Source organism: Triturus cristatus, chromosome 7 (genome assembly GCF_964204655.1).
Source record: "Triturus cristatus chromosome 7, aTriCri1.1, whole genome shotgun sequence".
Lineage (NCBI taxonomy): Eukaryota > Metazoa > Chordata > Amphibia > Caudata > Salamandridae > Triturus > Triturus cristatus.
The window spans coordinates 1,834,368,122-1,834,394,087 of record NC_140590.1 but is presented as its reverse complement, the minus strand read 5'-3'; the positions used below and the strand labels follow the sequence as shown (position 1 = coordinate 1,834,394,087).

Below are 25,966 nucleotides of genomic sequence, written 5' to 3'. Positions count from 1 at the left end.
GGTTGCCTCCTCGTTCTCCCTGGAGGTCGTGCTTGTGCTGCTGCGGCCCCTGGCATTCCGCTGCTGCCTGGGTGCTGAGTATTGTCTCCTTCGCTTTTGCCACGATCCAGCCCAGCGCCCGCTTACCATGGCGCCGAGCCTCTGATGCTGCCGTCCCCAGTCCTCTCCACACGGGAGGAAGAATCAGACGAGGATTCCGCCTACACACACGTCAAAACGCGCGCCAGGTACATCCCATCATCGCAAAACATTTTTAACTCTTTAGAGGGTCCCGGGTCAAAGCTCCCAAGCTGTTAAAATGGCGGCACCCTGAAGTGCTTTTCAGGTCATTTCCCACCGCTCCTGCTCCTGAAACCATACCGCTAATGAGGCAGCTCGGCAAATGCCCCCTAAAATGAAGTGCATTACTGCCCTTGGAGTGTGTGCTGGTCTACTAAGCTTGCCTGTACATTTGATGCTTGTACACTTTATGCCGATGAATGCCTGACTCCAAAATGGCAACGGTCCAAGACACACTTGATTCGCCTCACAGTGCCTGACCTTAAGATGGCGCTACCTCAAAACTTTATTGTTTGAAAACTTTACTGCTTGACATCACAGTTACATTGCTGTGCCTGAAGTCTCACCTAATTTTTAAATTGCAGGCCACAACTTCATATGGTCTCAACTACACTAGGGTCATTCCTGACTCTTGTTTGCTCACCTTAAGATCTCCTTTAATATCAGGTCCCTGGAAGACTTCTACACTTATTGCCCAGTTGAAACACTGAAGCACGCCCAAGATGCCGCCCCGCCCTGGTGACTAATGAGAAACACTCCGGTAAGACATGCCTCAGTCACCAAAGCTCCATCACGCCTGTGTACCGTGCGACTCACATTAGTGCCCTTCCCTAACGAACATGTCACATCCTGACCTGCCATGGTCTGGGGAAAACTCCTATACTCTGGTCTACCCCCCCAACCTCTCCAAAACCGCAGCTAAATCATTCAAGCACACCACCCTAAAAAGCCACCCTGAGACGCTGATATCCGACCTGCGCTTAAAACGGACAGTGGCATTTGCATAAATGACCTTATTTTCTATTCCAGAAGAACTTCTGCCTGGCGCAAAACCTAGGCGCACCTTCTTAACGTTTGCTCAACCAGAAACATTCCATCCGGCACCAAACTCACAATTGCTCCCTCCTCTACCCTTCGAGCGGACCTCACCATCACCCTCTACAAAAATGGCATCGTTCTGATCCAAGCCTCAACCAATAAGCTTAATAAATTTGCATACCTTTTCATCCTCCTCAGGAACCATGTGCACAACACAGATAGGATAACTAGCACCTGCACCAATGACCCACCATCCTGTCAACCTATTGTGCCCAGCCACCCGCATACGCCCCCAATGGCTTCTACCGCAGTTCATCCTATCCCCCCCCAGCATGCCTACTGACCCTGACTACGGACTCTCCCCTACACCCTTGATCCCCTCCCACCTAGCGCCCTCCACGAATAGGGAGACTGGTACTCTCCCAAAGACCCCGGACTCAGTTCCAACTAGCCCTCCAATGGCTTCCAACACTGATCACCCAAACCGCTATAGCTCGTCCCCCGGCACCTCCAACAGAGTCGCCCCCAGACCTCCGATCTCCTCCCCGCCAGCCATCCACCAAAACCACGAGCTTGGTACGCCTCCAAAGACCCTGGAGTCGGCTCAAGCCAACTTCTCTCCCCTTCCACCCTTACATGCCTCCTGTACTGCTCCTTAACCTTTGCCCCTCTGCCCTCTAGCACCCCCAGTTTATATTGATCTCAAAATGATGCATTTCAGAGCGGCTAAACTAACACAGAGCATCAATAGCTCCATTCTGGACCTTATGAACCTCCTTCACCTTGCCTAGCTCTACCTTGCTAACCTCAAGCCACCTCAAACCACCCCACCTCCGATCGCCGAGCCTCCCATGCACCCACTTCCGCTACCTTTGAGACATCTTCGCCCGCGCAAACAACCTTGCCACCTTTCAGAGGAGGAATCCCGAGCTCTCGCACTCTCTTACAACTCTACCACTGCCACCTCTAATCCTCTAGACCTCACGGGAAACTAAATCCTAGCCATCCTCCAAGACCACAACTCTGTCCAAGCCATCCCTCGTCCACTAGATACGAGTCCTGAACACCCCATCAGCACGGTCACCATCAACCCCAACAGGCCAGCTACCCTCCATAACAGAAGTGTGGTGAAAAGCAACCTTGCGCCTGTATTCCTGTCCGTCCAGACCCCTGACACTCCCCCAGACCCCCCCTATTTGGTCTCTTAATCAATTGCCGATTGGCAGTTAAGGATGCCGCTGATATTGCTGACCTCATCCTGAACAAAAATTTAGACCTAGCTATACTAACAGAATCTTGTCTCAATGAATACTCTTCCCCTTGCCTGGATTTATTAGTCCCTCCCAACTACAACATTGCTAGATTAGACAGACATTCCAATAGGAAAGGAGGAGGCATCGCCACCTCCAACAGAGTCGCTCCCAGACCTCCGATCTCCTCCCCGCCAGCCATCCACCAAAACCACGAGCTTGGTACGCCTCCAAAGACCCTGGAGTCGGCTCAAGCCAACTTCTCTCCCCTTCCACCCTTACATGCCTCCTGTACTGCTCCTTACCCTTTGCCCCTCTGCCCTCTAGCACCCCCAGTTTATATTGATCTCAAAATGATGCATTTCAGAGCGGCTAAACTAACACAGAGCATCAATAGCTCCATTCTGGTCCTTATGAACCTCCTTCACCTTGCCTAGCTCTCCCTTGCTAACCTCAAGCCACCTCAAACCACCCCACCTCCGATCGCCGAGCCTCCCATGCACCCACTTCCGCTACCTTTGAGACATCTTCGCCCGTGCAAACAACCTTGCCACCTTTCAGAGGAGGAATCCCGAGCTCTCGCACTCTCTTACAACTCTACCACTGCCACCTCTAATCCTCTAGACCTCACGGGAAACTAAATCCTAGCCATCCTCCAAGACCACAACTCTGTCCAAGCCATCCCTCGTCCACTAGATACGAGTCCTGAACACCCCATCAGCACGGTCACCATCAACCCCAACAGGCCAGCTACCCTCCATAACAGAAGTGTGGTGAAAAGCAACCTTGCGCCTGTATTCCTGTCTGTCCAGACCCCTGACACTCCCCCAGACCCCCCCTATTTGGTCTCTTAATCAATTGCCGATTGGCAGTTAAGGATGCCGCTGATATTGCTGACCTCATCCTGAACAAAAATTTAGACCTAGCTATACTAACAGAATCTTGTCTCAATGAATACTCTTCCCCTTGCCTTGATTTATTAGTCCCTCCCAACTACAACATTGCTAGATTAGACAGACATTCCAATAGGAAAGGAGGAGGCATCGCCTGCATCTACCAATCCTCCCTCCTTGTCACAGAACTCTTGACAGACACCACTGACTACTGCGAATACCTCGCACTCTCTATTTGCAGCAACTCATTACATCTTTGCAACTTGCACATCTTCTACCACCCTCCAGGTTCGAACGACTCTTTCTCCGATCACCTCTTGGATATCATCACAACTAAGATTTCCTCCAATGCCAAAGAGATTTTCCTGGGTGATTTCAACCTGCACTGGAATGACCCTAAATATCCCTACGTCAACGCCATCAAAGACCTCCTAACCGATCAAGCCCTGACTCAAGCCTGCTCTCTGCCAACCCACTCAAAAGGGGCCACCCTTGACTGGATCATTTCTAAGGAATCCTCAGTCAAGCTCATCTCCATAGACCCATGTGACTGGTCTGACCACCACTCCATCTCCTTCGTTTTACCTGGGACCCACAAGACAAAGACACCGAAACCGGTGATTCCCAAACGCTGGATAAGAGACACTAAGAACCTTGACCTTATGAAACTGGAGGCTCGCTGCAAATCTGCCCCCTCGCACATAACCACGGTCAGTGACCTCAATGAACATTACTCGTTGTCTATATCAAACATACTGGATGACCTTGCCCCTCTAAAACTAAAAAGAACACAAATCAAACCCTGGTTCACTGGTTCCCTCAACTTGGAGAGGAGATCCCTACGGCAATCTGAAAGAATCTGGAGACAGCACCCCTCTGCTACGCATCTAAAACTTCTCCGGCAGGCAAGAAACTCCAACAAGAAGCACATCCTCAATTCAAAAAAAGAAATTTTCAGATCGGAATTGGGGAATGCCAAGAATAGATCCCGTAAGCTCTTTGAACTGGTCAAACACCAATCAAATAAACTGGGAAAAACACCGAAAGAATCCCCCAAATCTCTAATATCATCACAGGAATTCTCCTCTTTCTTCGCTGATAAAATCACGACATTAGGAATTGAACTCAGTACCGCCACTTACTCTCAACCCCTTCCGGACCTGCCCCCTTTTTCCACACCACCCCCTCTGGCCTCACCTAAAAAACAAGCCATCTGGACCGACTTCGAATACTATGACGAAGACTCCATCTCCAAAATCCTCTCTACCTTAAACCCAAATAACCACTTTAATGACCCGCTACCATCCAACTGCCTCGCTGCTGCCTCCCAATCCATTGTTCCTTGCTGGACTGCAATAATCAACGCCTCTCTCCAGCAGGGATCGATTCCGGACCCCTTGAAAGGCGGCTAAGTCCTCCCTATTTTAAAAAAAAACATCGCTGGATCCAGCCTCCCCCGACAATTTCAGACCTATCTCCAATCTCCCGCTGTTAGCCAAAGTATTAGAGAAGTGTGTACAACAGCAACTAATTCAGCACATTAACAACTTCCACCTACTGGATGACTTCCAATCTGGGTTCAGACCGGGGCACAGCACTGAAACTACTATGCTCCACATTGTGGACGACGCCCTAGACCAAGGCAAAACCTGCCTTCTAATCCTCTTAGATCTATCCTCCGCCTTCGATACGGTCAACCATGAAAAACTACTTGAACGCCTCAAACTCAGGATGGGTCTGGATAGTGTGGTCCTAGAATGGTTCAGGTCCTTCCTCCACAACCGATCTCAGAGATTCATCATTAACGGCAACCTTTAAGCTCCCACCCCGGTCACGGTTGGAGTCCCACAAGGTTCAACCCTGTCCCCCACCCTCTTTAATCTTTACTTAGAGCCACTCACCGAAGTTTTTCATATGTACGCGGACGATACCCAAATATACATCAATATTTCATCACAAAAAGAGATCCTCTCCCTGAATGAGACCCTGAAACTGACTGTCCAATGGCTAGCCACTAACCAACTCAAACTCAACGCAAAGAAAACTTAATTTCTCCTAATCTCCCCTTCAAAAGCCAACCCGGAGATTCAGATATGGATCAAGGCCATCACAGCCTTAAACTGCCCACCGACCATTATGGACTCCAAATCCCTATGCCAAATCCCTGGGCATAATCCTCGACTGTAACCTGAACATGCGAGACCACATTAACTCGATGGCTAAATCAGCAGGATTCCACCTGAGCTACCTATGGAAGCTGAAACCTTTCATCGATGCTCCTGACTTAAAAATGGCAGTTCAAGCACTAGTCATCTCTAGACTGGAATATGGATGTTCCACCCTTACAGGATTACCCAAGATCTCTTTGGCACCTCTAAAAGCATGCCTCAACGCGGCCGCCAGACTACTCACCGGCACCAGGAAATTCGACCACATCTCTCCACGTATGAAAGTGCTGAACTGGCTCCCTCTAGAGGCCAGAATTCAGTTGAAACTGGCATGCATTGCACACAAGGCTCTATATGCAAACTCCCCGGCTTATCTGGCACAGAAACTAGTGGTATCTGGAGGAAGCAGGAACTCCTGGTCTGCTATAAACCTCTTGCTCCAACCTGTCTTTTTTCAGAAAAAAAGAACCTACAATAGGGCGTTCACCGGGGCAGCACCAAGAATTTGGAACTCTTTCCCACCCGCCATCAGAAGAATCCCTTCCTCATGGGTAAATTCCTCGTCTAAGGCCTGCCCTCAACCACCACAATGTTCCTGTCGAATCTAAGACTATTGCTTCTTCCTCAGATCACCAATTCACCCCGCCGAGAATATGTGGGGCTTTTGTTTTTACTGATTCTAACTATGACTGGAACCATACACTTGTATCCCCTTTTACCCTATGTTCCCAGCACCCCTGCCCCTCGCCAACCTTTTTTGTATATTTTTGTATATTTCTGTACTTTAGACTTTTTGTTTGTTCACCTCTGTATACCGTGTAAAGCGCTCTGATACCATCACGGGTCAAGTTCGCGCTCTATAAAACACTAAAATAAAATAATAAATAAATAAATACAGTGGATAAAGGACTATAAGACCTAACCACCTTCCCCTTGGTAAGAAGAAGTATAATTATATAACAGAAGATCTCTGGGCTTTGTCAGAAGACTCCATACCTTAGTGCCAAGATGGTATGTCTACATCTTAGGAACCGCATTGGTCTTCTCCCTGGAAAGCTCCCTCTCCAAGTGTATGTTACCTAAACATGCATCCCCATAATTTCAAAGTATGAGTTTCCAGCAGCAGCTGCATTAGCTATGTAATAGCTGTATTAGCATGTTTTGTCTAGCACTAGCATGTTTTGTCTAGGTGCTAGGGACTGACCAGAACAGAATAACAAGGTGCATTGTTTATCGACCTTGCTCACAGTGTTCAGACTAAACTCAAGGAACAGGCAGAGAATGAGCACAGCAGAAAGTTCTCATGTGAAAGGCACAAACAGAGTCTTGCAAAAAATAAAGCCATGTAGTAACGCGCGCAAAAGCAGCATCATGGCTGCAGGACTCATGCTAACTTAGCGATGTTGACAATGTCCTATAGGCCACGTTACAGTGGGGCCACGAGCTCCAGGGGCTCCCATCAAGACTGTGCATGGATCCCTAGTCTGAGAGATCCTGTGTCCGGAGCATGAGGCCCACCTCTATGTAGTTTACAGAGGGCCCCCCTCAAGTTTTGTTATGCCACTGGACAAAAACAACAAAACTCCAATCTGTAGAAACAGAGATATGCTACTGTCATGATTTTACTGAAGATAATGACAAAGCGTCAACTCTGGATATCTGGTCATACCAGACCGGGACAAAGTTACAAGTTCAGATTGATTGCTATGAGAGGACGGGCCGGCTCCAGGAACTCAGTTAGGCTCACTGAGCAAAGTACGTTAAATCCTGGTTTGAGGAGTTTTGCGAGGAGCTGCATCAAAGATGATTCGCACAGCTGCAGCGATGAATTGGTTCGTAGGTGCAGAGAGGCTGCAAAGAGAGGTCCTGCATCATCGTCAAGGATCCCGTCGACATGGGCTTGCGATGCAAAGGCAGGCATCAGGGATGTTGCGCAGTCGGGGTGATGCATCAGTTCTGAGGAGCTTTGAGGCTGCGATGCTGAGTCTGGAGTTGTCATCGAAGCAACGGTCGATGAGGGATGTGAGAGCCTATTCCGAAGATGCATGGCACAGCAGAGGTTTCAAAGAAGCTGCATAGGAGATGTGGGTCTTTGCGACTGGTCCAATCTGCGCAGCAGCAGCGATGCGTTGGTTCTGCTCTTGGTTGTGCTGTGCAGTAGAGGAGATGCGTTGGTTCCGTTGGATCCACAGAAGCTGGCAGAGCACCTAGGGCCCATTTCCAAGGGTCCAAGTCTGGGGTGGCACCACTTAGCAAGGCAGACTCATAGATGTCAGAGTCCAGGTGCTGGGTTCAAGGTTGTTGGAGCCTTCTGCCCCTGAGGCTCCAGTCAGGAGGCCAGTAACTAGTCCTTGAAGTGCATTTGGGCTCCGAACATTTTTTCAATAATTATGAACATTATATTTTTTTAATAGATATGTATATGTTATAAGAGTCTTGCTTTTATTTGTTTACAAAACTAGATATGTTTGAAGTTCATATCTTTATACTCCGCTTTTTTAATCTCAATTTGTTTCTTGTCAATATGTTTGCACTTCTCATCATAAGTATAAAAAATTGATACTTTGACCTACAATATTTTTCCCATGATAATTCTGCATTTTGAATGTATTTGTAGTACATTTTCCAACATACAACCGCTCTAATTGTTAACAGTTTAGTTATCAGGTCACTGATATAAGGTGTTTGGAAATATATTCCTACTTCTATTTGTAAATCACCAAAATAAATAGAAAGCACTGTATCAATGGATAAGATAAGACAAGTATTAAAATGATCAAGTAACAAAGCAATCCACATCTACAAAACCTCTCCAAGACCACAACTATTCCACAATCCTTTGGACTGGACATGGTAAACATACATACTGAGGAGGATTAGTGTGTTTTTCCAACATTACCAAGGAATTATTATTTTCTAGAAAATCTTCACAATTTAGCTACCCCTTGAATGTGACTATTAATGGTGAGGAGAATCCTGGCTGAACCCAACTTTCCTAACCTGTTGTTCAAGAAGAAAACTGATAAGGACATTGATTTCAAGGTGATAGACAGCCACTGGGTCCTTGGCATGAGTCACTAGTCAAATTTTAGGCAGGTCATTTTACTGTAGTTTGGGTGAATGTTGGAGCTTGGCGGGCAACAGAGGGTTTGGTTCAGCTTAACACTATAAACATGAATGTATTAAATGGCACACATGACATCGTCAACTGGAAGCTCATTTGTAATAGTCACTTTTCACTCTAATCCTTGATCTCTCGCTTGTCTCTGTTCTCTTCTAATTAATCATCTCTTCTAAGGTCTTGTGTGTTACTGCTCATGTTAGTTTTTCCTTTATTTAGGTAACACGATTCTCCACATCCTAACACTTCAACCAAACCAGAAACTGGCGTGTGTTATGTACGACCTCATTCTGTCCTGTGACCCTAAAGAAAGTGGGACAGGCCTGGAATCAATCCAAAACACAAAAGGGCTAACACCCTTCAAGATGGCCGCTGTGGAGGGGAATTCTGTGGTAAGTATATGGATACTGAAGGTGAGGAAGCAATGTCTACAGCTTTTGTAGCAAGCCACATGCCTGGAAATAGCCCCTACATTTGGCGGTAATTCTAACTCAACAATTTCCACATGAGAGCCATATTAATGTTACTGTAAAGTACATGTAAGTTGCTAGTGGGATGAAACCAGACCGTTATCACATGTTCCGTGTTCCACATACATTTCCAATGGGAAATATGTGTCCTAAATGGGCATAGACACAGGGTCGCCTGTCTTGCTTTCCAGCTTTGGTACAGCTCAGTGGTACATTATTTGGGACAGGAAGAAGGCTTAGTCGGTTAAGCGCTCGCTGCTGACTTCAGATCACTTGTGGTATTCCGGTCATGAGACTCTATCCTGGCAAGGTCAACTCATGATCCTTTTTCTGAGATGGATACGGTGAGTATTATCAAAGCTGGGAGGATATATTCCTTCATTTGTAGTACTCAGAGTCAGCATAACTTAGGTTTTCAGAGCTAAATACAGATATAGCATTAGCGTGAGTAAAAAGCAACATTTTGTGTCAGCCTGAAAAGAACAAACCAGGAGCACCACAGCCAAACATTTCCCCATTTTTAGGTCTCGCATAGGGCTGCGCATGCGCTGCCTCTCCGAGGCATCAAGCAATTAGTATGTTGGGTGAAACTCCACCCACTGCCGGGTAATTTCTGTTGCAGCTTGCCATTAGTTTAACGTTGGCATAGCTGTTTTTATCTAGCTTTTTAGTGGCTGTTGATGTGATACTGATTTCCGTTTAGTCCGGAAGCAGCAGAGCCTAACTACTGTTTTGGTCCGCTTGTATGTTTAATGTTTTGCTGAGGAGAACTCTTTTACGCAATTGTTGCAGGGAGGCTTTCAGACCCCTCCCACCTCCCACCACAGCATGCAGAAGTGCCTTTATGTATTTGCGGTCAGCGGCGCTTATAGACCCCTCCCGCCTCCCACCACAGCATCCCGAAGCGCCTTTTTGTATTTGCGGTCCACAATCTGATGCCATTCGCCCGCCGCCGCCTACAAAATCCATTGGGAAGCGGCCTCATCGACCTCGCCCCCCCCCCCCCGCTTCTCATAGCTGACCCCCATTTCTAATCGGGGAATGCTCCTTACGCTAGGAAAAGTTACAGAGTGACGGAGGGCAGCCTGCGGCAGCGCAGCGAGATGCGAAAGGGCATGGCACCCAGCAGCTAGTGAGCCAAGAGCACAGCCCTCCCACATCGCTATTGCTAGCTGCAGTCTTTAGCCCGGCCGCCAACATCCAAATCTTGGCTTCGTTGATGCAGTCAGGCTGGATGCCAATGCACGCACAGGCTAGTCCAGCAGGTAACCTGATACATCCCGTCCTCCACAGATCCGGAGGCAGCAGGGACGTCCAGCCACAGAACACCCAGTACAGGACTGCACAGGGGACAGACCTCGGACATCTGAATGGTTGGTTTACACTTTGATTTTTACTCTCCGCAAGCAGCAGACATACGTCCCACCCTCTCTCTGGGTGGGTCGGACATTGGAGGGCCCTGCAGGGCATCAGCTTCCTCTTCCTCCACCCTGGCTTTCTCTATCCTTCCCGTCCGGTGCACAAACACACAGTGTAGTGCCCTCGTTCCGGTGTTGTGCTCGGACGTTGCACATGATCTCTCAGTTGGCGTGGGCGGTGTGGTGCCGGCTTGGTGCCGGGAGATGGCAGGCTTGGTGCCGAGGACACACTGGGGATATATGGGGCCCCGGAACCAGTGTGTTGTAAATATCTTGCGAGCACTGAATTGCAGCACTGCTGGTTGGCAATGCTTTAAGTGGGATGAAAAAGTTGGCGGGTTGATAAAAGGGCCATGGCCAAAAAAGCATAATTACAATTGCCACATATACGTCCATCGTTCCGCAGAGAGGCCAAGATGTGGATGGGCATGAACTATATACACGTCTGTGACCCACTGACTGGTACTATGAGAACTGACTGCTGCCTCAGCTTCAGAGCTCTCAATCGTGCACCAACATAAACACCCGTGCTAACTTGAAATGACTCGGACACATGTTGACTCAGTACAGAATTCACTATGCGGGAGTCATGTGTTGCATGAACAAATACAGGAGCACATCTTGGGGGAGGGGGGAAAGCAAATACGCTTCGGGAAATCCAGAAGAAGCAAAACGTGAAATGTAAACGGGGATCGGTGATGTGGAGTCCCACAGGGTTCTTTTTACAGCCATTGTGGAGAAATCGATCAGTCTTTTTGCCAGTAAAGTACATGAGTGTACAGACAGGTTCAGACCAGTTTCGAAGTGAGATTTTATTTTGACCTGGCAGGAGCCGACACTCCAGAACTGTGCTGATAAAACCCTTATATTCATCGTGAAACTTTGTGTGACTCCCTCAATTGAAGCCTGTCCTGGCTTCCAAGCAGTCTTTCCTTGTAGTTGTTCACCTCTTACACATATTTAAATTTCTTTTGAGTAGCAAGCCCCCTTGCTAGAAGTCTGGTTTCTTAGTTTGCTGTCTGCCTCCCTTTGGCTTCACCATAGGAGACCCCCTACCTTCGCTTTCAGCTTGAACATCTCAGGGTCATCATTAACTGACCCAGATTTTTTTTTTTATTTAACAAAAATGATGGCCACTGTCTTGTAAAATTAATAAACAATTCACATGTCATTCCTCATATACCCCATCTACGTGAACATCTGGATGAAGCATCACTTTCAATTCCTAGCTTGGGTTGCTTAGATCCACCCTGGAGGGTTTCAGAATCGCTCACCTGTCAGCGTCCCTGCCTCACCTGCCGTGCTTCTGTGCGCTAGTCTTCTATTGCATTCAGAGTTTTCTGTCAATAAATGATATTGCTCTGATCAAACTGTGTGGTGGCAGACCTTTTAACACAGTATACCACGATGGATGTCCTGTATCTGAACAATGTCACTTAATTTCAATGTTCTATAAAAGCACCAAATAATCACAAAGGTGGTTAGCCCACGAGTACCTATAAAACTATATAGCAAATTTTATGGTGCTTTACCCATAGGAACTGTGAATTCATTTATCTGGTGGTGGTGTCTGCATTTATATAAAGCCTATGAGGAAATTATTACATTTCGAATAGTCACTGCAACAGCGGTGACGTTTATACTTAATTGTTAATGTAAAATCATTTTTATTAAAAACTCATGCACCTATAAGAATTATCTTTGTTATAATTCTCAGCATAGTCGCACACACCACGCCTCCGAGGTCGTAGCTCTTTTTAAGGTGGTTTACTTAAAATTAAATTAAGCTTTGTTTCCAGTTCTGTCACTTAATCTCCCTGTGCTGTATCCACCACGCCCTCTCCTTTCCCACACCGCTGCTTGACCGCCCCACCACCCCTCCAAGATTACTGTTTTTATATGTTCCCTTCTGCCACATAAACTCCTGCATGTTCTAATTATCACTATAAACGTTCGGGCGCCCCTTGCATGTCTCCTCCACTCTCTCTGTGTCAGCTCACCTTCCCTTTCTTTTAGCCCTTACATTCATGCTCTGAGGCCACTATACCACCCTCCCCTTTGTTTACTTTAGTTTTTTGTATGAAGGCAAATAGTTTGTGGAATTGGAGCCCAATTGTTTATATGCAGGCCGGAAATTAACTTTATTCTGGAACTACCGGCGACATGCACATTTTTTGTGCTAAGTGGTCTGATGAATCCGAGGGGAGCATGCACAACGCTGCATGCACACAGCGCTGGTTCTTTGTTTGGGAACCAACCATTATGCCTTTTCTGTGCGTGATTCGCTTTGTATAAGGGGAGAGGAGTTGGCCGAACGGCTAGGGTGCTCGAACTCGGACCTGGGGAACTGGGTTTGAGTCTCGGTAATGACGCTGAACATCCTGTGATTCTGGGCAAATTACTTAATCTCCCCGTGCCTATCAAAAAATGAAGGGGCATATCAACAAGGCAGCGATAATTTTATCGCTATATCAGCTAGGTCACGCTATCGCGTGAATCCTTGCCTTAGCGCCCTTTCCCGTAACCCCCACCTTTGCATCTCTAATGAGATGCAAAGTGGGCGTTCGGTCCTAAAATAACTGGAGAAATGTCGCTAACCGACATTTCTCCAATTATCAATGGGCACGCTAACAAGCATAGCGATAAGAAAAGTAGCGCTAACCTTGGTTATCGCTACTTTTCTTACGCCTGCTTTTAGTTTGACTTAGCCATGATATCCAATGGAAGGTGGATATCATGGCTGAGTCTGCCCTGCCCTATCAGCAAGGTATCGCCAAACGTTGTGCGATTATCGCTGTATTTCCAGCGATAACCGCACAATTGGCAGCTTGAGCCTGGAATTTTATCGCTTTTGAGATAAGTGTTTCTAATAGCACGCTATCTCAGCGATAAAAGTTCACGCTAGCCGGCGATAATTATCCTCACGCTAAGAGCGCTGAGCGATAATTATCGCCGGTTGTTGTTGATATGCCCCTTAGAACCCATCTGACACGTATTGCAACAAAATACAGGATTGCACATCCTGTGGGTCAGCGGAGAGGGAGACCTCATTATGCCCTTATTTTTGCTATGCTGGATTTGGGCAAACATTAGCATGTTTTGGCGTTTCCCTGCTGTGTCTGTTTTGCGAAGCATACCTCGACCTCAGTATACTTTTTTCTGCTACATAGCTGGACTCAAGTCCCAATCACAATGTTCACACTCAGGCTCAAAAGAAGAGAGGATGCATTCAATGCCTGTAAGCAGTTTACACGTATAATAATATATCTTTTATTATACAAGAAATGCTAATCCTTTGTTAAAAATGGTGCAAAATGTTTTGTCTTAATTTATCTGCTTACTTGATTGAAAACGGAAATAAATGACACATTTCCTCCATTTCTTCCGAAGTAAATACAGCAAAAATCGTTCACAATCATTGGTCACCATTTTTACTCTGATGACAGTCCTTTGCTGCGAATCCCGCTTGCCCCATTTCATATCACATATGTAGCAAAAATGGACTCAATTGGTTCTGTCCCCATTTTGCCCCGTATAAAAGTTTTATTTAATTTAGCAATTAAGGGGCATATTAACAAGCACGGCGTTAAAATTATATGCCCTTGAGAATTCCAATAGAAGCCCATGTTCTGGTGTCAACATGGGCTTCTATGGGAATTCTCTGCAGCATATGATCAAGCCCATTATCGCCGCTTTAGCGCCGTTTCTTGATAATATGCCCCCTGGTTCTTATCTGCGGAAACTGTGTGACATGTATTTTAATCTGGTTTAATCGTTTTTCGCGTGATCCTTGTAGAATCACTTCCACTTTTTGTGACTCGGGTCGCTTCTCCTTTTTCCTAAATTAGTAGCTCTAACAACTAAGATAAGCTACAGCATGATGTAGTAAAGTAAAAGAATGTATTGTGACTGCAGGTAGTACAGAAATGCGTAGGGATCATTTAAGGGATTAGTCGCACCACAAATCTGCACCTGATTGGTTACGCTGCAGTCGTAAAGCACCCAAGAAGTGTGGCGTGTGGTTTCTTGTATCCTGTGGCATATATACTAGAGCTAACAAACACCACACTATCGCTGTTCAGCCGAGGGAAAGGCTCTTTAGAGGGGTCGCTCTACAAATCTTACAGAGCCTCCATTATAAGATATTCATAGACGACAACTCGCCGCTCTAGATTGTCACCTTGACCTCCTGGCTACAATTTCATTTTTCAGCCCATAATTTACAATTTTGAAACCTACGCTTTACCAAAAAGTGAGAACTGGCTGAAAGTATCACACCTCTCAGGGGCTACTTGGCAGTCTCTTTCACATGTTTCCCCCCTGCCTGGCTGCTATATCTTTTCTGTCCCAATGTAGTTTTGTTTATCGTTCTGTGCCTGGCGTAAGTCATTTTTCCTGTCTGCCTGGAGTCAAATTCCCCGGGCTTTAATCTCTTGCAATAGCTGTGTCTTTTTCTTTCACACAATTTGTTTTTCTTCTCACTTTGTCTCTTTCATCTGCCTAACAGAAATAAGTTACAACATGGTGCCAATCACATGTGCCCAGAGTTTGCAAATATTGTGGATAGGCAAAGGGTTGGCTTTCATCAGTGCCCAGTTTAAAACATCTACACATGCATTATGATATGGGAGCAGTGTTGAGGAGCTGTGCGTTTGTCTCTTCTATGTCCACACTTTACTCTGATTCTGTGAGATTGGGCTGCATTTGCAGTACCCCAGCACTTAGACTGGCTGTAGCTTATTTTACCAATTTTTCCTGCCCAATTAATATATGCATCACAAGGAAATGGACGGGTACATTCGTCAGTACTAAAGTATCGACCTGTGAACCCTTATAAGACTCGCTGAGAGGTTGGGCCTGGATGTTGTTATAACAATACTTCAGTAAACACCTCACACTCACACCTCACACTCTGCTGCCACTAAATCCTTTAAGCCCAAGAAGCTAAAGTTAAAGACACGACTTTCACATCTGTGTATTTCTTCTGTTGGTGAATGAATAGTATCCTTATCTGCACACAGTTTGTTTTCTCCTGAACTGGCAGGGCATTAACACATTGTTGTGTCCAGTAGTTTACAGAGATTCTGTGTGTTGCTCAGCTTCCTGCCACGGCCTGGAATGGTGGGGACGACAGACGGCTGTGCATTGGCATCCAGGGACCTGGTTCATCCATTACCGACCAGGGAGAGGGGTGGGTGTTTGTCTGGGCGACACATACATCTTTCTACTGACTGGCCTCTACTTACAATCTTACCCTGTCACTCCTCCAGCTGTCTGACCAGGGGGTCCAGATTATCACGTTGAGGAGCTACTCTAGTCCCGTTGGTAATCCCGCATTCTATGTCCTCTGGGCAGTACTGCAGCTGTGAATCTGTTCCCAGTGGTAATTCCCCATTCTAAGTCCTCTAGACAGTGCTGCTACCTGCTTCTCTGGTCTCATTGGTAATTCCTCATTCTAAGTCTTCTCGGCAGTGCTTCAGATACATCTTTGGTTCTGTCACTAATTCCTCATTTCTAAGTCCTCTAGGCAGAGCTGCAGCTGTTTCTCTGGTCCCGTCTGTAATTCCTCATTGTAGGTCCTCTAGGCAGAGCTGCTGCTGATTCTCTGGTCCCGTCTGTAATTCCTCATTGTAAGTCCTCTAGGCAGAGCTGCAGCTGATTCTCTGGTCCCGTCTGTAATTCCTCATTGTAGGTCCTCTAGGCAGAGCTGCTGCTGATTCTCTGGTCCCGTCTGTAATTCCTCATTGTATGTCCTCTAGGCAGAGCTGCAGCTGATTCTCTGGTCCCGTCTGTAATTCCTCATTGTAAGTCCTCTAGGCAGAGCTGCAGCTGTTTCTCAGTTCATACATCCACTACACTCCAAACCAAAACACATGGGTAAAAGACATTGCCATTTACAACGCCAATAGCTTCAACTCTAAAAAACGCCTTTTATTTCTGTTTTGAAAACCTGCATGTGGGGCATAAACACGTGCTTTGTACTTATAGTTGTTGCTTACGAGAAGCAAGGCTGGGAGTTAGTACGCCTCTTTTACTGCCAGCCTTGCTTCTCGTAAGCAGCGACTATAAGTACAAAGCGCGTATTTACACACCACTTCCAGGTTTTCAAACACATAAATAAAAGGCATTGTCATTTACAATACCAATAGCTCCAACTCCAGCAAATGCGAGACCTATTGCATTGCAAATGCTTGTTAGAAGAGAGATGAAAATGCCGTGTTTCCGTCCTTTGCGAGCCCAGCACATAGACTGCACAGGTTCTGCATATGTAGGCTATAGAACATGATTTCCCAAACCCCAGACCCAAATAAAGACTAATGCAATCATACGTATAGCAAACGAGCACGCACAAAAGGTTTCTGGAATCTCTAGATCATGGCTATAACTTCATGATGTTTAATGCGTTTTCATCAATATAGTTCTGTGTTGTATCTCTCACTGTGTATCCTTTCCAGAGGGTCCATTAATGCTAAATATAAGATAAGTCAGGCAAAGGCGTGCAGGTAAAGACGCTTTCACTACGAGGGTTTCCATACATAGTATGGATGTGTAGAGGTGTCAAGCCAGATGCTCAGCAGCTGCATATTGTCTGTGGCAAACGAGTTGCACTTAATTGCAAAGGTTAATGTTGTGTTCTTGTTTATTGCAAGCATATGCCTTAAAACAAAAACCAACAAAGGATATGGCCACTTGAGCTTGGCTGCCTTCTGCTTGCATTAGAAATGCATTCGTCCATGTGACTCATTTTGCTAATTATTTTTTCTTTCAATAACAAGCCTTGCAGCGGCATCAGGCATTTTATTTCCCTTATTTGTAAAGGAGCCAAAAATAAATCCCAACCTAAGCGCTCATCTGATATCACAGGCTGCCACAATCTCACAATGGTAGTGATTCAACCACTTCATCCTCTTGAAAGGAGGCTGAAAACAAAGCACTTCTACCACCGGAAGAGCAGGCAAAATAAGTAGCAGGTATTTTATGTTCTTATCTAAAAAATAATTGAAATGAAAAAGCAAGCTTTGTCACTGAAGGCGACCTATTTTTAGGAGGATTTGAACAATGTGCACAGGCTTTGTGCAGCCAAGCCAATGGTTGAAGTGGACTCACCCTTTGCCCATGCTGTGCGCGGTCGTGGCTGGAAGTAAAATGGAACCGACAATTTAACAGCGCAATGGATGACGCTCTCACCAAAAGCCCCTCGATGTATGTGGACTACGTATGTATTTAGTGGTAAAATAACAGTCTGGAGAGACACATAAAGCTGTCTTTGAAGGACAGACCTACAAAGAAAGACGAAGTTATGTCCTGCATGACAGTGAGTGTCATACTGCTTCTAAGGGTCGACCCCGGGGCACTTTGGTAATACAGGAGGGGTCGCAAACGCTTGTGCGGCCCCTTTTGTAATGCAGATAGCACTGGCGTCCTTAAGAGGGCGTTACCTCATATGTATGGGGGAGGGGCCCCATGCAAATGAGGGAATCTCTTTACCTCTGCACCCACCCTGTATTATAGACAGGAGTGTAAAGGCAATAAGCTGCCAGGAGGCATAAAAAGGTAGCCCACCATCAATGCATCCCTGATGACAGCCCTTTGGAGGGGGGCGCAGGGGTCCCAGGGAACCCCAGTCATTCCCTTGCAGGTGAGTGCAGTCACTCACTGCACCCGCCTAAAGGGCGTTCTCTCCCCCTCTCAAAAGTGCAGGCAGGTTGCCGACTGCACAGTGAAACATGGAGCGGCTGCTTTAAAGCAGCTCTGTATTTCACTTGAATGTGCTGCCCCCAGGGCAGCACAAGTTCGTGGCTGCCCTGGGGACAGTGCATTTATGCTAATATGCTGCACTTTCCATGTTTGCGCGGGGTGCAGCTTTTGAAAGGTGCGCTGTCGTGCTAACAATGAAAGGGCGCTGTTTTCATTATATGGCCCAGATGTCTTGTCCCTTCCCCATCTCCCCCCCGACAGTGGAAGCTGCTCCCTGGGATGCAAGACCTCTGGCACGCTGGTACTGTTTGAACTATGGCTGCACGGCCGGGGCCATTGCCGTGTTGACATCTTACCATCCAGGGCTAAGAACAGTCCAACTAGTGAGTCGAGCCAGCTATGGGTCCCTCCCTACATACACCAGACACCCCCCTGAAGAGAATCGAAACAGGGTGACTCTAGCCATTTCATTTCATAAAGTCTGTCAACAATGGGGAAACTTCGCCTGCATTCACGCTTTGTTCAAGTTCATGTGTGAAGCATAAAAGTCACACAGTTCTAGTACAGAACTGTGTTTACAAATTACAGTTCCAGATGCACCCTCACACAGCTGTAATACAGAACCGCATTTACAAATATATTTCCAGATGTACCATCATATAGCTGTAGAACAGAACTGTGTGTACATATTACAGCTCCAGATGCACCATGACATATTGTAATACGGAACCGCGCTTACAAATATATTTCCAAATGTAAAGTCACAAAGCTCTAGCATAGAACTGAAATTACAAATTGCAGCCGCAGATGCACCGTCACACAGCTGTAATACCGAACTGCGTTTGCAAATACATTTCCAGATGTACCATTGATAGAGATCAGGATGTATATAATATACTCACTTCCACGGATAGAGTAATTTCACAGTTACACGCACATACACTCATCACACACTAGGGCCCATTTCACTAACATACGCTCAAATACTCTACCAGCACTAAACCTGTGGAAGGAAACCCCTGAACACCCTGCATCTATATCGAGGTCGATAAGACCTGATTATTATGACTGTCCTGCAACATAACCTAAACAATCTATACAACAATAATCAAAATAGTGTACTCAATAATTGACAAAAAATAATAACCAACACCGTATTCAAAAGTATGGTACTTTATCTAAAATTAGTCAAAGAAAGTAAATCAGAATAAATCATTTTTCTCATAGTTACCTATTCTAGCTAATGTCAGAATGGGTCAGGCCAAGTCTCTCGGTAAAGTCTCTCAAGACGAAGTCCTTTCAGCATCGATCCTCACCAACGCAGATTCGGTACGCGGCAAAGGCAAATGGCAAGTGGCAAAAACCCTCTCTAGGCTAACAATTCTTATAGTAAGTTAAACAAAGGAAAGATACATAGAAAAGTTGTAATGTCCGCTGGACCGCTGAGCAGAGCGAGAAGGAAAGGATGTAACATTGCTACATTTGAAAATCTCCGCTCAGGAAAAATAAGACAACGGAACAGGAACCAAAAAACACAATTGTATCTTGTAGATTCGACGCTTCCTCGGCAATGAGACCATAGTTCAGAGTCTTTCTCTAAAGCTCCTTTGTTTCCCAAGACTGCCAAGGACGTTTCATTTCACTTGGAGATCGCCCAAACTGCTGCTGTCCTCACGGAAATTTTCAACAAGGCAAGCAAGGACTGTGGTCAGCTGACTTCAGGACCATATTTCAGCAGGGCTCTCTCCCATCACGGTTTTCTATTTTCTAATCGAGGCCAGGCTTACAAATCGGCCATCTTTGTTTAGGCCACCATAGGCCACAATAGACCATCTTAATTAAAAGAAACAAAACAACATTACCACAGCATAGTGATTAAACAGTGTTAACCCCACTAATACCCATATGTGTATGTATTTATCTAGCTCTTGCAACATAGAAAAGCATTAATTCGAAAAGCCTTTTGTGCTCAAAAATAAACAGCACATAGCAACGGTTAAACATGAAAACACGCACGTTATTATTAAACAGCACATTTATGCGCACCCACGTGTAACTCTCTCTTATTAAAACAAAACGGATTGATTAGTATAAACACACTTGCACAAGACAAATAATTAATAATTAGTTATGAATAAATTAGTATGACAAATAAACATGCCAGAGCTTCAAAAACCAACGAATTTTCAAACAGAAAACTCTGCTCCAGCAATCCCCCCTTTGGTGATTTTATCACCAAATAAACCCCCCAAAAAAAAAAAAGAAAATTAGTGAAAATTTAGTCCCAGTAGGAGAAATCGGAAATGTCTTTTTTCCCCTTACACAACATTACACACCAGTCACTCTTTCGTCATCCTTCTTTGTCTCTAAGTAAACACTCTCCCTTAATTCTTCTAATTCAATTTCTTGTGGTTCTCTTTTCAACCTCTTGTTCTTCTTCTCTTTATTCAATTTATTTTCCCCTCTCCTGTTTTTACAACACACACACACTAATCTCAGTATCAATATAGCAACAATTATACAAGATAAAGGAAACAATATTCTACCTATAATAGTACTACCTATTTTTGCAATAAAATCCTTAACAGCTATTATCTTATTAGTTATTTTAGTCCATAAACTCTCAGCTTCAAGTGGTACTAATTCTTCATGCAAATCAGTAATATTTTTGATATAGACCTTCAGGTCTTTGCTTTCGTCTGGAATGTAAGTGCAACAATGTTGAACTTTCAGCATTCCACAGACTCCACCCTCCTTGGCCAATAGAATATCAAGGGCAAGTCAATTTTGCATAGACATGGCACGTACGGCACTTAATTCCGTATTCACCAAAAGAAACCCTCCAGCGGTATTTGTCGATAAACGATCAACCACTGTCGACAGTTTCCGAATCCCATAAGCATTCAAAGAAATTCCCACTGCTGGAATCAAAACCCCAAAAATATCACCCACTATTTCAGACCAAGTTTCTCTCTTGAAACGGGTTAGTAAACTAATATGTTCTACATCTTCTATTTTATCTACATGAAAGATCTTTGGAAAGACCAGGCCCACATAACACGTGCCATACCAATGGTCAGGCAACTTGTAATAAGCCTTATTCCCACAAACATAATACACTCCTGGAAAAACTGTATCTTCTCCACCTCTGAAACCCCATCCTGTTGCAATGAAGTATGTATCATGACACTCACTAGTCCCAACAAAGTATGTATCATATTGAGATTTCCTTCTGGTAATGCACAACTTACCCTTCTGTGGTGCATCTAGAGCTAAAGTTGGACTAGCCCCATTTTTCAACTTTTCTCCCATCTCAATGTCCCAAATTGTTTCACTCACTTTATATTTCCCTGCTTTCTCATGCATGTTTAATCTCCTTTCCTCTACCATATCCAGGAAAGCTTTCTCCTCTTCTTTCAGACTGCAAGTTAAATTATTCTTAAAAATATAATCTAATGTTAATCCCCTTTCTTCAATAAAAATCTCACCAAAAGTGTTAGCTTTTTTAGCTGGATTCAGCTCTTTGTTCATTGGCAAGTGCCCAAAAATACTATCTCTGTTAGACATCTTATAATCTATTTTCCCTAACAAATAAAAAACACTACTTAAAACACTACAAGAAATTACTACTAAAAGAAATTGAATAAAGAGAAGAAGAACAAGAGGTTGAAAAGAGAACCACAAGAAATTGAATTAGAAGAATTAAGGGAGTGTTTACTTAGAGACAAAGAAGGATGACGAAAGAGTGACTGGTGTGTAATGTTGTGTAAGGGGAAAAAAGACATTTCCGATTTCTCCTAATGGGACTAAATTTTCACTAATTTTTTTTTTTTTTTTTTTGGCTTTATTTGGTGATAAAATCACCAAAGGGGGGATTGCTGGAGCAGAGTTTTCTGTTTGAAAATTCGTTGGTTTTTGAAGCTCTGGCATGTTTATTTGTCATACTAATTTATTAATAACTAATTATTAATTATTTGTCTTGTGCAAGTGTGTTTATACTAATCAATCCGTTTTGTTTTAATAAGAGAGAGTTACACGTGGGTGCGCATAAATGTGCTGTTTAATAATAACGTGCGTGTTTTCATGTTTAAACGTTGCTATGTGCTGTTTATTTTTGAGCACAAAATGCTTTTCGAATTAATGCTTTTCTATGTTGCAAGAGCTAGATAAATACATACACATATGGGTATTAGTGGGGTTAACACTGTTTAATCACTATGCTGTGGTAATGTTGTTTTGTTTCTTTTAATTAAGATGGTCTATTGTGGCCTATGGTGGCCTAAACAAAGATGGCCGATTTGTAAGCCTGGCCTCGATTAGAAAATAGAAAACCGTGATGGGAGAGAGCCCTGCTGAAATATGGTCCTGAAGTCAGCTGACCACAGTCCTTGCTTGCCTTGTTGAAAATTTCCGTGAGGACAGCAGCAGTTTGGGCGATCTCCAAGTGAAATGAAACGTCCTTGGCAGTCTTGGGAAACAAAGGAGCTTTAGAGAAAGACTCTGAACTATGGTCTCATTGCCGAGGAAGCGTGGAATCTACAAGATACAATTGTGTTTTTTGGTTCCTGTTCCGTTGTCTTATTTTTCCTGAGCGGAGATTTTCAAATGTAGCAATGTTACATCCTTTCCTTCTCGCTCTGCTCAGCGGTCCAGCGGACATTACAACTTTTCTATGTATCTTTCCTTTGTTTAACTTACTATAAGAATTGTTAGCCTAGAGAGGGTTTTTGCCACTTGCCATTTGCCTTTGCCGCGTACCGAATCTGCGTTGGTGAGGATCGATGCTGAAAGGACTTCGTCTTGAGAGACTTTACCGAGAGACTTGTCCTGACCCATTCTGACATTAGCTAGAATAGGTAACTATGAGAAAAATGATTTATTCTGATTTACTTTCTTTGACTAATTTTAGATAAAGTACCATACTTTTGAATACGGTGTTGGTTATTATTTTTTGTCAATTATTGAGTACACTATTTTGATTATTGTTGTATAGATTGTTTAGGTTATGTTGCAGGACAGTCATAATAATCAGGTCTTATCGACCTCGATATAGATGCAGGGTGTTCAGGGGTTTCCTTCCACAAGTTTAGTGCTGGTAGAGTATTTGAGCGTATGTTAGTGAAATGGGCCCTAGTGTGTGATGAGTGTATGTGCGTGTAACTGTGAAATTACTCTATCCGTGGAAGTGAGTATATTATATACATCCTGATCTCTATCAATTTCCTGGTAGCAGAGGATGGTTATTGATGATTGTCTTGATCTGATAAGATTGCTTGTACATTAGCTTATTGATTTTTGATTATTGGATGATGTTGGTATATGTACTAATACTATATGTTGGAGTCGTCATGTTGAGTTATATGTAGTGCTTCTGGAATTTGGGAGCTGGTAGCAGTTCCGTAGTAGGGCAGAGGGAAGTATATGCTGCTCTCGGGAAAGACGGAATTGTAAGGAATAACGTGTGACAATTGAAGTTGCGCGTCACATTGTCTGGGTTCGGAATCAGTGACATTGTTGTATGTTACTATTAGATATATTTCTGGTATATTAAGAGTATGTATGGTAGTGAAGGTTATCTGTGAAACTCTGGTCTTAAGTCCCAGGGATCCGTAAGGTTTACCGTTAAAGCTTATCGCGGGAGGAGTAATAGGTATTCTCTGAGCTTGTTTGAGGAATTGGGCAGAGGTAAGCTGCTTAGTTGATATGAGTTATAATTCTGTAGTAGGACAGATTGCTCGCTGTTCTCGGGAAGCAGGATTCTGTGTGTATGTACTATATTTTTCTTGTATGAATGTGCGTGGATGCATATACATTTAATTGATTGTAAGACTCTTTGGATAAGTCCTGGAGGAAACAGTTAAGGGATGTATGAAAGTTTGTTGATTCTTGTGAAATAGATTTCCTTTTACTATTCTGTGGTTAGCGAAGCAGACAATGGAGATGTTTTTATGTTGTAACTAATAGATTTTGTAGAAATTTGACACGAAGTCTACTGAAGATTTTGTAAAGGAGGGGTAGACGAGTGACAGGAGACAAGAGACAAGCGACTGCAGCGACTGTTGACGTCATAGAGACCGCGCTCTGATTGGATAGTGGATCAGAATAGTGTTCGCGCTGGGATTGGTGCGTTGGTGTGAGCCGCGCAAGGATTGGAAGAGCTATTCTAGTGACGTAGACGCTCCAGGATTGGTGCGTTAGTGTGAGTCGCGCTGTTATTGGTTGAAAATTCGTATTGTATATTTATAATACGGAAAAGAGTAGAAAGGTTTGGTAAATGCTAAAATGTATTACCAAGAAGAGAAAAAGAAGAAAACATTCTTTGGAAAAATTAAAAAGTGGTTTAACAAGGATAAAGATGTTAAGACGAGAGAGGGTGAGTTGTTACCTCCAGCGAAAACACCTGCATCCTTCATGGCTGCGAAATATGGGTTTCATACCTGTATATGGTTGGAGAATTGGGTTAGGTATACTAAAGAAGATGGTGTTCTAGCATTTCCAGAACATGGTTCATTTAATCTGGCCGTGTTGAGAAATTTACGGGAAAAGATGTTATGTCTAGACCCGAAACCAAGACCTACACAGTTTGAGGCTTTAGTGGAATGGGAAGAGGAAGTACATGAGCGAGAAAAACAGAGATCTGGAGGATATTACAGGTACATGTTTGGGAGGAGACATGATCGTGAGACTCATCATGATCGAATGAAAAGGTGGCGAGATGTTAGTATGTCGGAGGGATTATATCCGATGAGAACAGTTGAAGGAGGAGCAGAAAGGTTTCCTGAATCGGAAATGAGAAGATATGGAGTTAATGAGTATGAGGATGAGGTCTTGAATGACATGATTTACAAAAGACCACCTCCATATAGACCAGAACCAGATGAAAGTACACCAGTTGTTTCTCCAATAAGAGATACAGTCTGTATCATTGAGAAGGAAAAAGTGACACCTGAATCAAGAGGTAGTAATTCTTTCAGGGAGAGAGAGAATCGAGGTAGTGACGAAGATGCCAGACAATTAGCCAGAACCACAACAGAACTGACTGAGAAGATTAGAGAGTTAACGAAGAATCTAGAAGCTGTTACGGTGCCTGTAACTATAGGTCCGGTTATGCCTGTGTTTGACAAGCAGAGGACAGGTGAAAATGGATTGGTGATTCCATATGTTGGGAATAATTTGACAAATTCAGTTGGTCCTTCAGGAGATTCAGGGAAAAGAGCAGAAGGAAATGACTTGAGACAATCCAGACATGACATATGTAGTGAAATACTGGATGCTAGTGAAGCTAGTTGTTCAGGGATGCCAATTTTAGAACCGCAGAAGAGAGTGGTTCCAGTGAGAAAAACTGCTGAAATAACAGTTGAAGATTTGAATGATTGGATGAAAGTTCTTCAGAAAAAAGATAAAGATTCACAAGCAATTGATGTGGCTAGGTTACGTGTAGAATTAGAAGCGCTTGTTACAGGAACAGTTCCAACAGAAATTCTGAAGAGTCATCATGATGGTGAGTTAATGTTTATGTGTAAGAACATTACCTGGAGAGCAAGAAATACACATGACAGGCTAAGAGCAATAGCGAATGAGCAGGGAGTTGACATTGATAAAGTGAAAGCTTTACAAAAAACCTACAGGATGGACTTTACAGAGAAAGATATTGAGAATTTGAATGCTACTGGTAGAACAGGACAGATTAAGGAAATGGTAGCATTATTGCGAAGATGGGGTGATGTGGAAAAGTGGAAGGATAGGTGGTATAAGAAAAGAGAGGAATCTGAAGAGAGAACGACGTATTCAGCATTTCCAGTGAGAGAAAAGGAGAAACCAGTGGATAATTAGCCTATGAGAGAAATACC

At 44.3% G+C, this 25,966-nt stretch overlaps 1 protein-coding gene across 1 annotated transcript in view; it reads left to right on the top strand.

The window, feature by feature from the left end:
* Positions 1-25,966, top strand: part of LOC146813350 (transient receptor potential cation channel subfamily V member 6-like) — a 184,778-nt gene that overhangs the window by 33,098 nt on the left and 125,714 nt on the right. The window contains exon 6 of the mRNA XM_085620159.1: positions 8,750-8,922. Coding sequence (XP_085476285.1) covers positions 8,750-8,922 — 173 coding nt within the window. The remainder of the gene's footprint in view (positions 1-8,749; positions 8,923-25,966) is intronic.